Source organism: Lemur catta, chromosome 11 (assembly GCF_020740605.2).
Source record: "Lemur catta isolate mLemCat1 chromosome 11, mLemCat1.pri, whole genome shotgun sequence".
NCBI classification, from domain to species: Eukaryota; Metazoa; Chordata; class Mammalia; order Primates; family Lemuridae; genus Lemur; species Lemur catta.
In genome coordinates this window covers 53,249,742-53,267,627 of record NC_059138.1, presented here as the reverse complement: position 1 = coordinate 53,267,627, position 17,886 = coordinate 53,249,742, and the positions used below count along the sequence as shown (strand labels likewise).

General features: G+C 42.4%; 1 protein-coding gene across 5 annotated transcripts in view; it reads left to right on the top strand.

Moving 5' to 3' along the window:
• The first annotated feature begins 1,123 nt into the window (after positions 1-1,123).
• CDK6 (cyclin dependent kinase 6) overlaps positions 1,124-17,886 on the top strand; it is a 197,762-nt gene continuing 180,999 nt past the window's right edge. For 2 of the 5 annotated variants that reach the window (XM_045565171.1, XM_045565175.1), the window contains exons 1-2: positions 3,742-3,860; positions 4,039-4,642. In XM_045565171.1, the coding sequence (XP_045421127.1) occupies positions 4,410-4,642 (233 nt within the window). In that variant the 5' untranslated portion in view covers positions 3,742-3,860; positions 4,039-4,409. Of the gene's footprint in view, positions 1,272-2,445; positions 2,713-3,741; positions 3,930-4,038; positions 4,643-17,886 lie in introns of those variants that run through there. The other 3 variants (XM_045565172.1, XM_045565174.1, XM_045565173.1) reach the window with 3 other exon arrangements.

Genomic DNA, 17,886 nt, shown 5'->3' with positions numbered 1-17,886 from the left:
ACCAGCTATTTTAAGTTTTCTTTTACTCCATTGTAGACGGTCTTGAAAACTTTTTTTTCCTCTAAAATCCCATTTTCACCTGAAATAATTTTATTCAAGTTTTCTCAGCAGGTAAAGTATACATTCTTACAAGGTTTCAAATTTCAGAATTCCAATAATGTATTTAAACTGAGCATTCTTCTTTGTGTCTGTGTCTATTACCTTGCAGTTCTATTATTTACACCAAATTTTAGTTGTTTTAGCTCCTCAGAAATACCTTAGTGAATCCTCAGCAGTTACTAACCACTTAATAATTGTGAACTCGCCAGCCCCTTCAAGTAGATCTTTAACCACAAGAGTGCCTGACAATTTCCAAACCATATCCTTTGTCCAAAAGGAAAAGATAGGGCTTTCTTTGTAAGGCCGAAAGGAAGCGAAGGAAAACAAAACAAATGTAGCTCATGCTGAAAGTGAAAAGTGCTTGGACAGATTAGTATTTTCTTTTCTGCAAGGCATCTTGCCAATTTTTTTTTTTAATAGAGAAGAGTTATTTTTTGGTCTGATTTTTCAGTTTCTTGGAAAGTGGTGGTATTTACCACCCCACTGGCCCCTCATAATTATTGTTGGTTGTTTTGTGTTTTTCCCATCCGTCCACGTCACAGACTGCTGGTACCCCCGCCTCGCCCTGTCAAAACCCCAACTGTGGGCGACCCTGGGTTTGGAAACTCCGCCGACCCCCGACGACACGTCCCACTCTCTGCCTCTCACGCCGCGTGTTTTAGTCGCGGGATCCCCCTCACTCCGCTTGCAGTGAACGCCGGAAATTTTCATTGAACTCTCCCCCTTCTCGCCCCCCACTCGCGGCGGAGAGCTGGGGAGCTGGGAAGCTCAGAACACAGCCGGGGCTCGGCCGCCTCTCCTCTCTCCGGAAGGCTTTAATTTGCACACTTGCTTGCCACTGCGCCGCGAGCCCCCGCCGCGGGGTGGGTCGCAGGCAGAGTCGGCCGCGCCGGTCCCCGCCCCCGCCGCGCGGTCGCCCCCGCTGCCTCCCCGGCTCGGGCCCCCAGCGCCGGCCGGAGCCCCGCCGCCCCCGTCCGCCCCCAGCGAGCGGCGCGGGCGGCGCCCTCGCAGTCCCTCCGCCCTCCGCGGCTGTGCCCACCCCCTCGCCGGAGAGTGCTGGTAACTCCTTCCCCCGAGTCTGGTTACCTGCTCGGCGCGGCCGTGGACACGTGCGGAGGTCGAACTGACACTCGCAGCCCCCACGGGACGCCCGACGCGACCCGGCCCCGCAGGTGAGGAACTGTGGGCTCGAGTGGGTGGGCTGCCGGGTGGGGGGTCCCGGGGGAGATCAGGGGGATTGGCCAGGGTCCGAGGCAAAAATGTGCGTGTGGGGTGGGGGGGAGTGTGTGTCCTCCGAATCGGCTTTGGTTAACCCCTTACGAACTGAGACGGGGTAGGTTACGGGGGCCAGTTTTGGGGAACTTGAGGAGTCTTTCCTAATGTGACGAGAGGGGGACATCGCACACGGACACTCCCGACACCGAATCCTGTTCCCACATATCCCTGCGCACACCCACCCACACGTACACTCTCCATCCACCTTCTCCAAAGGGAACTTGAATTCCGCTCGGAGACGCACATAATTCACATTTAGGGTTTAAAATGCATTGCCTCCGGAGACTCCATGCTGGAGAATGTGCTTCCGTGCCCCATTTTTATTTCCCCGCGAAAGCTCTCTCGCCAGCTCACTGAGGTGTGGGTGTGGGCTCCACCTTCCCCACCACGAGACAAATGTTAACGCAGGCTTCCTGCGGGCGTGTTATGCACAGAAGAGTGTACGCAGCCTGCCAGTGCCCTGGCTGGGAGCCCCGCGAGGACGCACGTTTGCTTTAGTTTGCAAGTTTACTTTTATAATTTAAAATACCGGGGTTAAAACGCACGCCCCGCGGTGAGCAGTTCTGGGCCCCGCAGCGCGCCTGTTTGCATATGGGCGCATCTGCGTGTGCGCACACGCGGGAGTCGCGGTCCCCGGTGTGGCCTCTTGTCGCTGCGCTGGTGGCGACCCTTGTGGTGCTTGGCAAGCTTCGGGAGAGGCACATGAAGGATTTCATTGAGTGTGAAGACAGAGAGCAGAGACAGAAAGCAGAAGGAGGCGGCTGCAGCCTTTGTAGTCGCGGAGGAATGCGGAAATGTTGAAGCACTATGTCAAACTTTTTTGAAATGGGGTCAAGTCACATTCAGCCAGCGTGGGAAAGCAACAACAACAACAAAAAAAAGTGGAGGAGAGGGGGGGAAAAGGCATTGCTGCTCCGGTTTCTCTCCGCCGCAGCCGACCGTCTGGGGGGCGAGGGGGGGTGGAGAGCCAGGACGGGCGGTGCGGGGCCGGGCGGGGGCAGCGGGCGCAGTTCCCTGCGGGGGTGGGACGTCCCCGACGCTTCCTTCGCTGCGGAGCCCGGGGCCGGACTCCGGCGAGAGGGGGAGGGGGACGCGGGAGAGGCGGGTTGGGCGGCCGACTGCTGCTCCCCGGCTACCTGTGTGGCCCTCGACCTGACTCAGACCCCCGGGCGGGCTCTGGGGGCTCTTCCCTCGGCTTTAAGGAAAGTTCTGAATAGAGTAAGAGCGAGAGGCTCTGCCCTCGCTGCGGTCCGCTCCGCCCGCAGACCGTGGGCGTCGGGCCGTTTGTTGTTTCTTTAATTCCTGCAGAAGGCGAGCGGGCCAGCGGTTGCGGGACAGGTAATTCTGAGGCGCCCCGGGAATTACGGACACGCGGCCGGCGTGGCGAATGTCCGGCCGAGGCCGCCGCGGCCGTGGGGGAGGGAGGCTCCCTAGGTCCTAGATCGCTGAGTAGGCAGGGAAAGTTCGGGTACCCCCGCTTCTGCGCTTTGTTGTGCAGAGGGTCCCGGGGGCGTCCGGCTGCAGACCGGACTGGGCCTCAAGCAGAAGGGGGACTGGAGCGGCCACCTCCGCTACCTACTTCGGGGACGGTCCTGGGAGTGGAGAGAGGTTCCCGAGTCCCGGCCCCGAAGGCACAGCTCCTTCTCTCTCACCCTCAGAGGCGCAGCATTTACTCCCCACCACCCCTCACCCTTTTAGAGGGAGGTTGAGTTTTGCTCAGGTTGAAATCAGTTGAAAACTTCAGGGCGAGTCGTGGTTATGCTATCTTACTGTGAAGTTATCGTTGAAGGAGACGACAAGCGAAAGTGTGGCGAACACCTCTTTCTCCCACCCTTGGGATCCCATGGGGGACTCCCCCCTCCCGAACCTCTGGCTCGCCCACCCCCGAGTAGCCCCAGCCCTCCCCGACCAGATGGCTTGGCTTCCCTGGGTTTCCACCAGGGAGGTCCTCCCAGTCGGAGAAGAATTCCTTTCCAACCGGGACTCCTTTACCCCAAAAAGACTATTTGTGTTGTGCGAGTCGTTTTTAAATGTCTCCTCGTTGAAAAACTGAAAGTAGAAAGAAAGGAAGCAATTTCCGAGCAGATGTCTGACCACCCCTTCTCGCACACTCCAAGCATCGGGTTACAGGGTCCTGGGAGCCCCCACCCACATTCTGCGGCCCCACACGGGTGGACCCACAGTCCCTCCACACCAGCTTGTGCACGACCCTTGAACGCCCCCCGGCACCCCTGGACCCCCTCTCCCTGCACGTCCAGGCCTCGGGGAGCTGGGAGGGTAGAAGCGCAACACAATGATATAGGGATAAATATTAAGCCGTGACTTTGACGTGCCCGGCGCCTCCCCTCCCCCGCGCTCCCGGCACACTCTGGGCTGCTCGGCACGCCCCCTCCCGTTCCACTGCGTCCCGCGCCGCGCGCTTATCCCCGAGGGGCCCCTGCAACCTCTCCGCGCGAAGGCGGCTCCAGCCCTGCAAGGAAAGAAAAGTAACTTCGCTTTCTCGGAGCAATCAGGAAGGATTAAGCCGCTTGGGAGAGGGCAGGAGCGCGCGGAGGGTAGCGATGGGGACCTCGTGAAGGAGGAGGAGGGGAGTCTGGAGGAACCCCAAGGAAGGCTTCTGGGATGTCTGATTGCACTTTCTTGTCCTCTCGTCTCCTCTTTTAGGTGCGATGATTGTGGACTGAGACGCGCTCGGGTAGAGACTATGTAATCATCTCCGTGTCTGTGCAGAAGACTTCTCTTCGGGGAGGGAAGAGGAGGGATCGGCTCGCTCCTCCGGCGGCAGTGGCGGCGACTCTGCAGGCGGAGTTTCGCGGCGGCGGCACTAGGGTTGCGCCAGCCCCGCGGGGAGGTCGCTCCAGCCAGCCTCGGCGGTCGCGAGAGCCCCAGCGCCCGAGCGCCTGAGCCGGCTGGGGGCGAAGGCGAGCGAGACCGAGCTCCCGGGAGCCCCGTAGGGGACGAGCGGCGGCCGCGACCAAGTCGAGCGCACCCCCCGCCCGCCCCAGCGGCGCCGCGCCGGGCGGCGTCCAGGCGGCATGGAGAAGGACGGCCTGAGCCGCGCCGACCAGCAGTACGAGTGCGTGGCGGAGATCGGGGAGGGCGCCTATGGAAAGGTGTTCAAGGCCCGCGACTTGAAGAACGGAGGCCGTTTCGTGGCGCTGAAGCGCGTGCGGGTGCAGACGGGCGAGGAAGGCATGCCGCTCTCCACCATCCGCGAGGTGGCGGTGCTGAGGCACCTGGAGACCTTCGAGCACCCCAATGTGGTCAGGTGAGTCGGGAGCTGCGCCCGCGGAGGGCTGGGCCAGGGAACCTCGGGCCCAGGAAGGTGCGGGGCAGGGGGGCGGCTAGGGAGGCCCGGCGCGAGCCGTTGACCTTGCAGAGTTGGAGTAAGTTTTGGCGACAGAGCCGAGAGCCAGAGCAGGTGACCTTGCCAGACAGGCAGCGAAAGACAAGGCAGAAGGCTTGACTCCCGCAGGCTTCCCCGCCGCTGTGCAACGTCTAACTGTTTTCTCCTGCTCGCCCTGAAGGAGGGTCCGGGGCAGTTGGGTGCCTTTTAGAGACACAAGAGACACGCCCTGCTAGCCCCCGCATATTTTTACTGGCCGTGCCTTTGGGGAATTTTTGAGAGCCTGAGAATGAGGATGCGGTGTGATAATTAGTAAGAACTTTACGGGTGGAGCCTGGTATAAATCAGGTTTAAAAAATGCAGAAAACTTAAGAAAATCACACTCACAGTTTCACTTTGTTAAAGTTGCATAATGGGAATGATTCCTGGTGGTCTAAGGGGTTTCAATGTTGATGCCCAATTTCAAACAGCATCGTTTTGAAAGCGTACCTATGTGTCCGTATTGCTTTATATCTCTGGGCTGGCGTAGCTCTTAGACTCATTCTCCAACGGGTTAGATGTGAGGCCAAGATGTGGTATCTTTAGATTCTAATTGTTCTGCCCGTGCTTACCGCGGATGGTTTTGCGAGTGGGCAGGGAGACAGCAGTTCTCTCCTGTATGGTAATCAGTGTTAAATGGAAATATGTGTGACTTGAGATAATGGTGTTTTCTTAGTGATCCTGGAATTTCCCCATTATGTGTTTGACATTGATTGTGTCATCCTTTTCTTTTCTAAGCAGAGATGCATAGCTTTAAGTTGAAAAAGAATGCCTAGAAACTTGTGCAAATTGGATTGTGATTTTACCTTTCTCAATTCTTAAGATAATGTGCTGGAGAAAGGAGATCTGTCTTCTCCTCTGTCTAAAGTTTCTGTTCAACAAATACATGCCTACTGTGTGTGCTGTGGATGAAATTATGTAAATAAGCACAGCTAAATATTTTTGTAAAAAGTAAAACAATTTAACATTAGTCATCAAAGTGGAGAGACCCAAGACTGACCTTTGAAATACCAAACCCTCTATAGACTCAGGGAGCCCAAGTGTCTACAGAATCTTCCTGGGAGGTTTTAACTTGTCTCCTCTTATCCCAGGCTGGTGATTTGTGTGGCGCTTTGTTCCCAACACAGTTAGACTCAGGCTAAAAGGCAGCAAAGAATCATAAATACATAAATAAGGTAGTAAATGGCTATAAAGATAGGACCCCATTATACCTCTGCGTTAGCTAGTGAAGGAGGGAAGGACAAAAGATACTGAGACTGAGAGAATGAGTGGGAAGATGTGATTATATATAAAAGCAATAGACTACCTTTTTGTGTGTGTGTTTTCTTTGTTAAAAACAAGAAAATCCCTTCGGGGCGGGGGTGGGGTGGGGGTGTCTTTGTGATATTGGAGGGAAAAGAGGAGGGTCCATTTAGCCCCTGTAACTTATTTTCCTAGAGGAATCACCTAAATGCTTCCCAAAGGTTGATTTCCAGCATTAAAGTTTTACAGTGCTCTTGTTTTATTTTGTCTGTTACCTATGGAGTATCCAATTAAGAGTGATTATTACATACATAAATAAAATAATATTCTTCCAACATAGAGGTGTTACAGAGGCACCCCTGTGTAACACTGTCATTTACAAAGCACAATCCATTCTTGTGACAGAGGAAGACTTTTCTGGTAGATTTTCTCTGATCCATCCTGTTCTTTTTATTTATCCTCTTGAGATTGGCTTATCTTTAGAGATTTCTAACTGACCCATTCCTTGGATTCTGTACTGTGAACTTGAGGAGGATATACTTATGCATTGAAGACAAAGGCATTGTTTTCTAAAATTATTTTTACTTAAGTGATGATGATGGCACCTATCTCTTAAGAGCTGTGAGGATAAAGTGACATAGTGTCTGTGAAAGCACTTTGTAAATTTAAAAGTACTTCAAATATGTAAGTATTATTTATATTCCAGCAGATCAGTGGGACTCTTGCCCTGGAGCAACTTGCCAGGAAGGCAACAATTCACCTGACCTTTTTTATAGAACAAATCATATCCAAGCCTAGATATTATAGGCTCTGGAACCAAGAAGCTACTTGAGTATAATTAGCCTGTAGTTTGTCAGAAAGGACTATCAGTCATATGCCATGAAATTCAGTGACATTTGAGGAAATTATTGATGATGTCACCCTCACGAGCTGCAGATCCCCATTCCTTTTTGTTTCCTTCCTGTTTCTTCTCTTCTGCCTCTGCCTTGGGGCAACCATTGGCCCCCATGACTTGCTTGGCCAGAGTAAGAATTCCAGATTTTAGAGGTTGCTAATACTTATTCAGGCAGGGTCAGGAAATCAAGGACAGGTGACAATTCTTTTCCTTCCAAGGGAAAGTTGTCAGTTGGGCCCCCAAACCTGTGATTTATTGTTGCCCCATGATCAGTTTTACAGTCTTATGCCTGGTCCTTTAATGGTTTCTTAAAAGGGCAGATGCTTTTATAAGTGCCTTCGAGTCATAAGTAATTGATCATAATTATAGGCCCTCCCCGGATAGTTAAGCCTCTAAGCTAGCAGGAGCATAATAAACATATTAGTTTTTTCAAAAGTTTAGGATTTAATTTTGATGGATTTGCCAGAAAAGTGGACTTGTTATTGCTGGCACTGGTACTACCTGCACATACAGGGATAATGACTTTAAATTCTTGCTTACTTGCACTTGATGTATCCCAGGCCCAAGCTTGATCAGCCAGTCAGTGTCTGGGATGTAAATTTACCCTTATTTTACAGTTGGTAATCCCAAATCCTGGAACCCTTGCCAGAATCAGACTTCGGTATATACCTATATTGGAGCTTCTGCACTCCACAAATGGATCCTGTTCTAACATCCTGAACTATAAAAGAGAGAGAGAGATAAAATAATAACATGTTTTGTCAGCATTCTGTTCATTCACCAAATGTTTACTGAGGGCCTACTATGGGCCAGATACTTCTAGAAGTTAGGGATACAGCAGTGAACAAATCTGAAAAAATATCTACACTTGACCTTACCTTGTAATGAGATGAGCAGTTCTTTTTTTTTCTTTAAAAATTTGCTCCCATTTATTTCAGTTGCCTTATTTTTTGCTATGCTTAACCAGTTTTATAGAGCAACTAATATTTGTGATAATTTAGTTACCAGGAATTTGCTGATTGAGTAGGCAGCCTAACCAAAATATTAATCACAATCATATGCTGAAATTAAAAAAAATCAAAATCAAATGCTTTTTGAAGATTAAATTTCACCTTGATCTATAATATATAATTATGAAGGCATTGACATAAAGAATACATGTGAACATTTGAGCTCCATTTATTCAACAAGTATTTAGGAAGTACCTGCTCTTTAAAAACTGTGAGGCTAAGTGCTGGAAAAGATACCTGGGTAAGTCAAAGCTGGCTACTCTCCTCAAGTAGTTCTCCCTGTGTTTGAAGGAATAAGATGCTTACCATATCCCTGATACATGATAGTATCCTATGTTGGAAGAGATACAGGTAAGTGCTACCTGTATTGCCCCCAGGGATTAAATTTATTAGTGTAGCAGTAAAAGCAATTTAAATTCAAGTATTGGCTCTGGAAACAAAAAGTTGTTGCATATCAGTGAATAAACTTGTGGTGTCTAAATGTCTAAATATGTCAGATTGTTAGTATTAGAATATTTAGTCACTGCTTTAAGAACAAAAAACAAACAAAAAAAAAATGAAGAAGAGGCTGTGCAGCTCAATGATTGTCCAAGGAGAGTTTGCTTTATTTTCTCTTTTTAAAGATCTCAGTAATAAATATAGCGTAAAAGGAGAGTAAAAATACAATTTTCTCGAGGAAACCTAATTATTAACAGGGTAGAAGAACCCTGGCATATTATTTGACTAAATATGGGTAAAGCCAGGTCTTCAAGTGGGTTCGTTTGTGGGAATCTTTTTAAATAAAAGTGTAATTTTGTGGTAGAATAATGTATTTATTAGAGTTTGTTATGATAAAAGCAGGAAAAGCAATTTAATTCTTCTTTTAAGTTTCAGGATGTTAAAAGTATGTTTCTTCCTTCATTCTCTAAGAGTTCCTTGAAAAGTTTCCAGTTTATCAAGGCTGTGTAGTAAACAAACATTTTCACAATGGTGTTTTGCTCATTCCTTGTTTTTGAAGAACTAGATAATGCTGAATTTTTGACACTGCAGTTGTATCCTTTTTATACAACTATTATCAACATGGAATTATTAGAATTTCTCTACAGCATCAAGGAGAAAATGGACTGTAAGAGGGAAACTTATATAAACTTGAATATCTCTTGGGGTATTTTCCTATGCTTAAGACATGGATAAATGAATATCTATGAAAATAGACTTCTTATTAAAAGTAAAATTTCTTTTTTTAAAAAAATATGCCTCACTATTAATGATTCCTTAGGAATGTTTTTTTAAGGAGAAAACACCCCGTACTTTCACTCTACCTTTGTAAAATCATAGGTATTAGGGTTGGAAGACACTTTGTAGGTCAAGTTGTTGACTTGTTCTTAAAGCTGAGTAGGAATCAAAATTTTTTGTGTGGTTGATGGATGGAGTTAAATCAAGTGAGTATATTTCTAGTTTGGAAAAAATGAATTATATGTAGACAAAGGTGATGGTTTGCCAGGAATAAGTGACATATCAATTCAGGAAATTCCTGAATTCTGCAGTATGCCCTACTGAGGTCTATCTGTATAAAAGTATTAATATGAGGATTATTCCATTAAATTCTGCTTTTAAAGAATTTGGGTTATAATTATGATAATTTAAAAAGCTATAGTTACATAATAATAATATAGGTAAATAATATAGTTAAATAATTCAGTAATTATATTGAATTCATTTTAGACAAAGAACAACAGGAAACATTGAAATGCTTGGAAACATGTCTGATAAATGAAACACTATATAATGTGACTCTAGCACCTACCACCCAGTTAATGAAGTAAACACCATAATATTTGAAAATTAGCCACCATAAGAGCCTTCAGACTGTTATGCAAATATGTGTTATCCATGATTCCTGAGGAACTAATCATACTATTGCTATTTTTCATGAGGTTTAGATGAGCTTCCCAGTCTTCATAGGAAGTAAATTAATTGTGAGTTTCTTGATGTAACAGACACAGCAGAGATGAAGTCTGGGTGTAGGTGAATTGATAACAGGAGGAAATAGTAGTATGATGTTGGGCTTTGTCCAAGGTTCAGGAGGCAGCACTAAAGATGGGCACCAGTGGTTGATAACAAGCATTCCTACATAAGGGTCGCCATTGGAGTGGTGATCCATAGATGCTAAGTTTCGTAGGACAGGCAGGCCAGCAAACAGAGAGGATTTTTGTAAGAGCCACTGGCCAGTTTGTCTTGAATATCACCAGTTTGCTGTCATGCCTGATTTTTGTTTTACCAGCTGCACAAGTAACTGCTCTTGCCCAAGATGTGAAATAAAGGTATTGTATGGCATGTGTCAGGCATCTGTGCAAGTGTACATTTGTAGCCTGAAAGGCCATGTATGACAGGATTATTATTCATCATCCTTGGCCCATCTTTTGCCTGTAGTAGTTTTCCTAAATTTGGACAACTACTGGCTTTGTGATTTAAGTAGCCATTTTAATTATTGATTCCTATTATCTGGACCTCCTAAAGGATTTAGTTAAGTAGAATTAGAATCACAGCATGAGGATTTTTAATTGGAAGGCATCTTAGATTTAACCTAGTCCAACCCCATTTGGTCTGTTTTATAACCATAAAATTTGAATCATTTTATAAATGCAAAAAAATCTGTCTTTTTTTTAGTCAACGATTTTATTCCATGATTATATGCATTGTAGATACAAATTGATTGAGAATAGCTAAGATTCAAACAGAAGTTCATATCCAACATTAGCAATACAGGTTGACTGATGGCCATTGCATTCCAGGAGAAACTCCCTTGAGACATAAAAGTATTTTCAGTTTAATGACTTTATGTTTACTGACTTAAGAGTAAGGATTGTGTATTTCATGTCCTTAAATAACATGGTATCTGTAACTATTGGTTAGCCAGTAGATGTTTCCTGAATGAATGAATTAAGTGGAATAAATTAAATTATAAACCCCTTAGATGATCACTTTTCATCCTTTAGAGTTGCGTACAGCATTAGCATGTATCTTGGACTCACTTTGACATTGGGAAATTATTGGTTATTAACTGTAAGGCATATACACATGAAGTCTATTTAGTAAGAGCCTTCAAATACTTACTGATATTTTAAACTTTTCCTGACTACCCATTTTTTTCTCTTCAATACGATACTAGCTTTGGTTTGATAGGATTTTCTAGTGTTCTTTATGTATTTATTACATGTATCCCACAGGTAGATGTACAGTTCCATTTCCTCAAGTGCAATTTCTTGACATCTACCTCTGGAACTTTAATTGGACTGATCTTGGAATGTGTGCTTGGTGTCCCTCCCACACAGCTCTGTCTATCTGTTGAAATTATATCTATCCTTCTAGGCCAACTTCTAATGCCACCTTCTTTGTCCTATTGTCCTTAATACCTACATTTGGGTAACATTTTTGCTTCCTTTGAGCACTGACAACTTTGGACCTCCTTTATGGCAGTTAGCATATATCTGCCCCCTTATATTAATTCTGTTACATAAGATATAATATTAATTTTTCACACCTCCGATGGCCACCCTCTTCTGACCCTATACCTTTTCACACCCCATTTGTAAGCTCCAGTGTTTTGTGATCATGTCCATTTACACTTTACATCCAGTGGAAATAAAATGAGTAAGTAGCAAATGAGTGAAATCATGAAAAAAGGGTCCAGTTATTAAGGAGGGACCATATGGATTATTTCCACCATATGAAAGAATGTTAATACTAAGGGGTGTCAAAGAGGGAGAATGGATCTGCATATTGGATTACTGGGTTTCCTGGGAAATAATTTAAATACTGAAAAAAGAAAGTTTCACTTTTGTTTTACTCCAATCTATATAGTTTATATTAAAGTGAATTTCAAAGTTTAAGTAATTCATTCCTATAGTCAACTGTGCGATCTTGGACTTTATTTGTATACCACAAGGAAGACATTAACATTAGGAAATGCACACACATTAAGTAAAAATTGAAAATGATTTGAACATTTTTAAATGTCAGAATGTAACGTATTATAAATACATTTTAGTCAATTGCATGAATTCTACTTTTTTTTTCCTCCGTTAATTTTAATTTCTTTGGCTTTCAATAGTGGAAAAACAGAATTAGATAAAAATAATTTCTAAAAGGTGATGATTTCTAATTCCATTTAAGCCTTGTCTTCTACTCCTCTTCATAATTTGTGTACAGAGAATTTGGATTCTACCTTGACACACTGGTAGGTTTAGTTAAGAAATATTCCTCCTGCTTGAACTAATTCTGGTTTCTCAGGACACACGTGGTTGGTATTTGTGTGTTCACATGCATGTGTACATACAGAATAAATGAATGCAAGGTTCTTGAAAGAAGAGACTATGTTGTCTCATTCCTTGCTGTATCCCAAGCACTTAGCATCATGCCTGGCATCTTGTAGCCCAGAATAAATATTTGTGAATGACGGAATGAGTATGTGCCATTTAGGAATTCAGAATTTAATTTTAAGGCTGGGCGCGGTGGCTCACGCCTGTAATCCTAGCCCTCTGGGAGACCGAGGCGGATGGATCGCTCGAGGTCAGGAGTTCGAGACCAGCCTGAGCGAGACCCCGTCTCTACTAAAAATAGAAATAAAAATTATCTGGACAACTAAAAATATATATAGAAAAAATTAGCCGGGCATGGTGGCGCATGCCTGTAGTCCCAGCTACTCGGGAGGCTGAGGCAGTAGGATCGCTTAAGCACAAGAGTTTGAGGTTGTTGTAAGCTAGGCTGACGCCACGCCACTCACTCTAGCCGGGGCAACAAAGTGAGACTCTGTCTCAAAAAAAAGAATTTAATTTTATTAGTCAGAAATGAGTAATAATGTCTGAAAACATAGGTGAAGTCTCTAGCAGTCAACAAGTATTTACTGAGCATCTGCTATGTTCAACCTTTTGTTAAATGGGATTAAGGCAGTGATCATAAAAAGTACATATTGAAATGTTTACCCCCAAAATGGTATGAGGTCTGGAATTTGTTGTAAAATGGGGTATAGATGCAACAGGACGGAGCTATGAGTTGATCATTGTTGAAGCTGTGGAGGTTCTTTGTAGTAGTCTGTGTTCATTGGGATATATTTGAAATTTTCTATAATAATATTAATAAGTTTAAAATATGTTGCTGCTCATGGACTCAGAGTCAGAAGACTGATCTCTTTCCCGACTCCTCCACTTACTAGATGTGACATAGGGTAAATTCTTATCTCTTGGCTGTCATTTCCTTACAATAAAATAGGAATTATTACTATTCTTTGGACCTTAATGGGTTACTATGATCAAATGAAATTATATACACCAAGATAAAATATTATACAAATGTAAGATATTTTAACAAAATGAGTCCCTGCCCTCAAATAGTTTATAATTTCGTGGAGGAAACTGGTGTATACAGATATCTGTATTACTGATTGGTAGTACTTTCATCCTTCCCACCCCAACCCTCTGTGACAGTATGAATGGAGCTACATATTTCTGAGAAGATGTGTATTGGGTTTGTAGTAATTATAGTAAAATATAATCTTTCATCTGGGTATTGGAAATTGGTGGCGGATTTACCCAATGCTCTATCCTTTTCATTAATGGATTTATTGTGGAAGGGTCTATAGACCAAATGCTCAGAACACACTGTCAAAACTGATAGGAGCTTAATGATTACTTTTGTATTTCACTATCCAAATTAATCCTAATCTTTGCTTTTTCTTTCTCCATCTTTTTTTTTAATTCCAGAATCTCAAACAATTATTCATTTTTATGTCATACATTTATCTTCTGAGGCTGTTCCTATGGCATGATTGCCTTATGACATTTAAAATTTTGTTCTGGGTACTCTGTGTTTAAATTATTAAGAGTCCTATCTACAGCAAGGAAGCAGTCCTCTTTTAGGGACACTAATCTCTAGTGAATTCTTGTTTTTCATTGCTTCCTTTTATTGCTAAGTAATCTCATAGTTTCTGTGTTAGGTATGCCTAATGGCTAGTAGAAAATATTTATTTTTCCTAAAAGGCTTTTATTGTTAGAAGATATAAAATATAAAGTCAGGAGCATTAACAATCACACCTATTCAGCAACAGAGCAAGAAAAATAAAAGACATCTTTGCATTTCAAGGGTAGATTTTTAACGTTTAGGGTATTGGCTCTGACAAGTACATTTGAAAACTTTTTAGTGGAAACCAAGAGACTATTTGAGTGGTTTCAAGTTGGGAGTTTTCGATGATTTACTATACCTTCCAACCATATAGAATCACTTAAAGAAGTTATTAAGTAGCCTTAGGCAAAAATGGAATATTTTTTTGTTGAGCCACGAGAAACCAAGAGACAGATTTAGAGATTGGGCTAGAAGGAACTCAGTGCTGATCATGAATAAAATGCATATAAATTATGTAAGTTCCCTAAAAGGATTGGGAGAACATAGCTTCTTTGAAATAACACACACTTTTTTATAACACACACTTTTTTTACACATTAAGACACAAAAGAAAAGTTGTGACATCCTGTTAGTCATTACAAAATTTTTTAAGCCCATGGGATTCAGTGGTTATTTAGTTAACTACTTGCTCATTTGACTAGAACTGATGCCAGTTGGGTTCTCAACTAAACCAGTTAGTTGTGCAAAGGAAAAAAGTCTGTTTCTGAGGCATTTGCTCTCTATTCTCAAGTGCTCGCTGACTCAAAGTGATGGGATTGATCTCAAGGAGAATGTATGGGTGTGGTTGACTCGGTACCAGTTCAGTCCTAGAAAAACAAGACTTTTGAGGAGAGTCAAGAGAAATATCTTTGTCTCAAAAAGATGGTATAAGTTTTTTCCACTTTAGTTGATAAAATCAGAGGTGAATCTATCATTAGGCAAGTAGAGAACAGTCTAGAGATATATTTGTATATCTCAAAGGACAACATACTCATTAAAAGAAGGAAAGAAGGTGGGCAAAGATGAGTTAAGTGAAGGCAGAGGTGAGAGAACCAGGCAAGATCTGAAGTTTCTTGGTGAACTTAAAAATCTGAAACCTGTCGATCTGAAAGTAGATGAAAATTCTGGCATGTTTAGAAAGTCCTCAGACCAGTGCTTGTTAAATGAGTAAACTCAGAGTACCATTCTTAACATCCATGATAATAAAATGCGTCGTTATTTGATCGCTTTTTCTGGGCACTCTGTTTTAACCATTTTTGCATTGCCTATTGTGCCTAGCACTCAAATATTTGCATGAATTAATATAGAATGTCAGGTTCCCATTAGAATATAAGCTCCATGAGGGCAGGAATTTTTGTATTGCTCACTGATTTATGCCCAGCTTCTGAAACAATGCCTGGTATATAGTTCAATAAATGTCTGCTGAGTAAATGACTCAGTGAATAAATAAACTGTGATTGAAGATTACTCTTACAAATAATTTTATTGACAGTAAAAATTTAAATTAACACCAAAACTTATCAGATATATTATTTTTCTATTCATTTATTAATATCACATTTAAAACTCTTTGGGATTATGCAGTCTCTAACAATTATGGTAGTAAAGTGGATTCTGACTTAGGAATTAGGAGTTATTTAATAATGCAATGGCTAGCAAGTAGATTGGACTCTGAGATATATCCCTTCTGAGCTAATTCGTCCACTACTGCTTTTATTACATTATAAACATAATTTCGTATCAGTAATATTAAGCAATGTTTTAATGGTACTTTAAATGGGCATATCTGTTTCTGCAGATTTGATTGAGATGTTTTGGTGGAATTTGAGGACATGGTTTCAGATTTTTTGGGCTGTGAATTTTTATAAAAATATTGATATATTTTCTACTAAAGAGCCTTGTATAAATGGCTATATCTGTCCTTACAAGTAGTGAGGTTCCAGTGGCTAGTCCCATGGTGAACCTTCTCGCAGTACTCCTATTCTGTGCTGCCTTTCCAAACACCTTCCTTCTCTGCTTAGAACAGTTGATTGTGATCATGTAATGGCCTGTGACATCACTGGTCACAAAATAATAATAATTAATATTTAAGAATATATTACTAAAAATAATACATTATTAGGTAATTAAGTAATATGTTGTTAAACAATAATAGAGAAGGAATAAAGGAAAAGAAAAGAAAATGAAAGAAGGAAGGGAGGGAAAGAAGAGAAGGAGGGAGGAATAGAATAATAAAGACAAGGTATGGTGTTCCCAGTCAGTTGTCAGGTTAGTTACAAGGAAGTTGTTAGTAGAGTCCCCAAGTTTATAGGGGAGGGGGGAGTTTGTAGCTTTTTATTTAAACTAATTACATTTTTCTATTAAAACAATTGTTCTGGTTAATATTGCTATGTAGTAAATTACCCCAAAATTTAGGGGCTTAAAAAAACCATTTTCTTATGTTCATGGATGTAGTGGGTAGGGAATTCAGACAGAGCACAGTAAAAAATGGCATGTGTGTGCTCCAAGATATCAGCTGGAAATGACTTAAGAGTGGGGAGTTTGATTCATCTAGAAGTGTCTTCACTTTCAAGTCTGGTGGTTCATGTGGGTTGGTGGTTCACGGTTCTGAAAGCCAGCATCCCTGGAAACAGGCAATGTTACTTCTGCCACATTTTGTTGGTTATTACTGAGTTAAAGCTCTACAGATTCAAGGGGTGGGGACATGCATTTCATTAAGAATGAAAAAATTTTTAAAGAATTTGTGTCCCCCTCCCCTGATTTTTTTGTAATCATGACATTCGTACTGATTAGTACAAGCGGATTATGATAAAAAATGCAAGGCTCCTGTCCCAACTATATCCTAGTACCTCAGATACAACTTAATTTCACTCTTTGTTTTTGGTGCTTCTGATAGTTACCTCCATAAGTCTAGATAATATGCTATATTCTGTCTCTTGACATTTAAACTTCAGATAATATGCATTGACTTCCTACTCTGAAAGACAAGGTTTTAACTCATTAATACTACTCTGTAGTCATTTCTTTCACCTTCTGTGAGACAGGGATGTTTTTATTTCATATAATAATTTTAAATAATATCCCTAAACATCAATATTTTGTTCATTCACTTTGGGCAGTATCTCTTGATTCTCCATTTAGTAAGAAGAGAATATTTTATCCCCCTAACCTTTCCTCCACTTTGTCCTCTCTTTAACATCACAATTTCTATCAGCTACTTTGCTGAAGTTGTTAAACATTTGCATTCTGTTCTGCAACCACAACAGAGCCTTCCCTGTGCTGTCTAAAGGTTGATCCTTGGAAGCTGAACACTGGTAAACAGTGCTTACACTACTCTAGCTATATATATAGAGAGAGAGTTCAGTGCTGGGCCAAATAGTTGGCCTTTATGTTTCCTTCTTGCCAGGTCCAACATTATAACCCTGTGAGGCTGACAGAGTCCTCCTTTCTTAAACAGAGACATCTGGATTCTCTTTTCTTATTCTGCATCACTTGTTTCAAATATGCCCTATTTTAGTGTGCTTCTTATTCAGGCCATGACTTTCTGGTACCATTTTGTTTTTCCTGGAGTTAGTAATTGCCTTTATATTTTTCTTGCTCTGTTTGCCCTTATCACAAACTGTATTCTTCAGAAATACTATGTGTGTAGGTATGGTGGGGTTTTTTTTCCCCTAATCAGTTTGCTGGGTGTCCTGTGGAATCTCTGAGTGATGATTTGCTTCATTTTATTTTACAGATGACTTCTTCCTCTTCATTTGTTCTATTCTCTTTCTGAGGTTCTCCTTTTAGTCAGATATTCAGTCTTTCAGTTGGGACCTCTATGTCTCTTCCCTTCTTTTTCTCTATTTTCTAATTAATCTATTTTTCTTTGTTTTTTGCTTTGTGTTCTAAAGAAATTTCTGTGTTATTTTCCAAATGTCTATTGAAATTTACTCTTTTGGAAATTATATTAATATTGTTAACTAAGGAGAATCTGTTTTGGTTCTCTGCTTCTTGTTGTTGTTAGTGTTTTCTTAAAGCATCCTCCTCTGGTTTTCTGTAATATTTCCTTGAATTGCTCT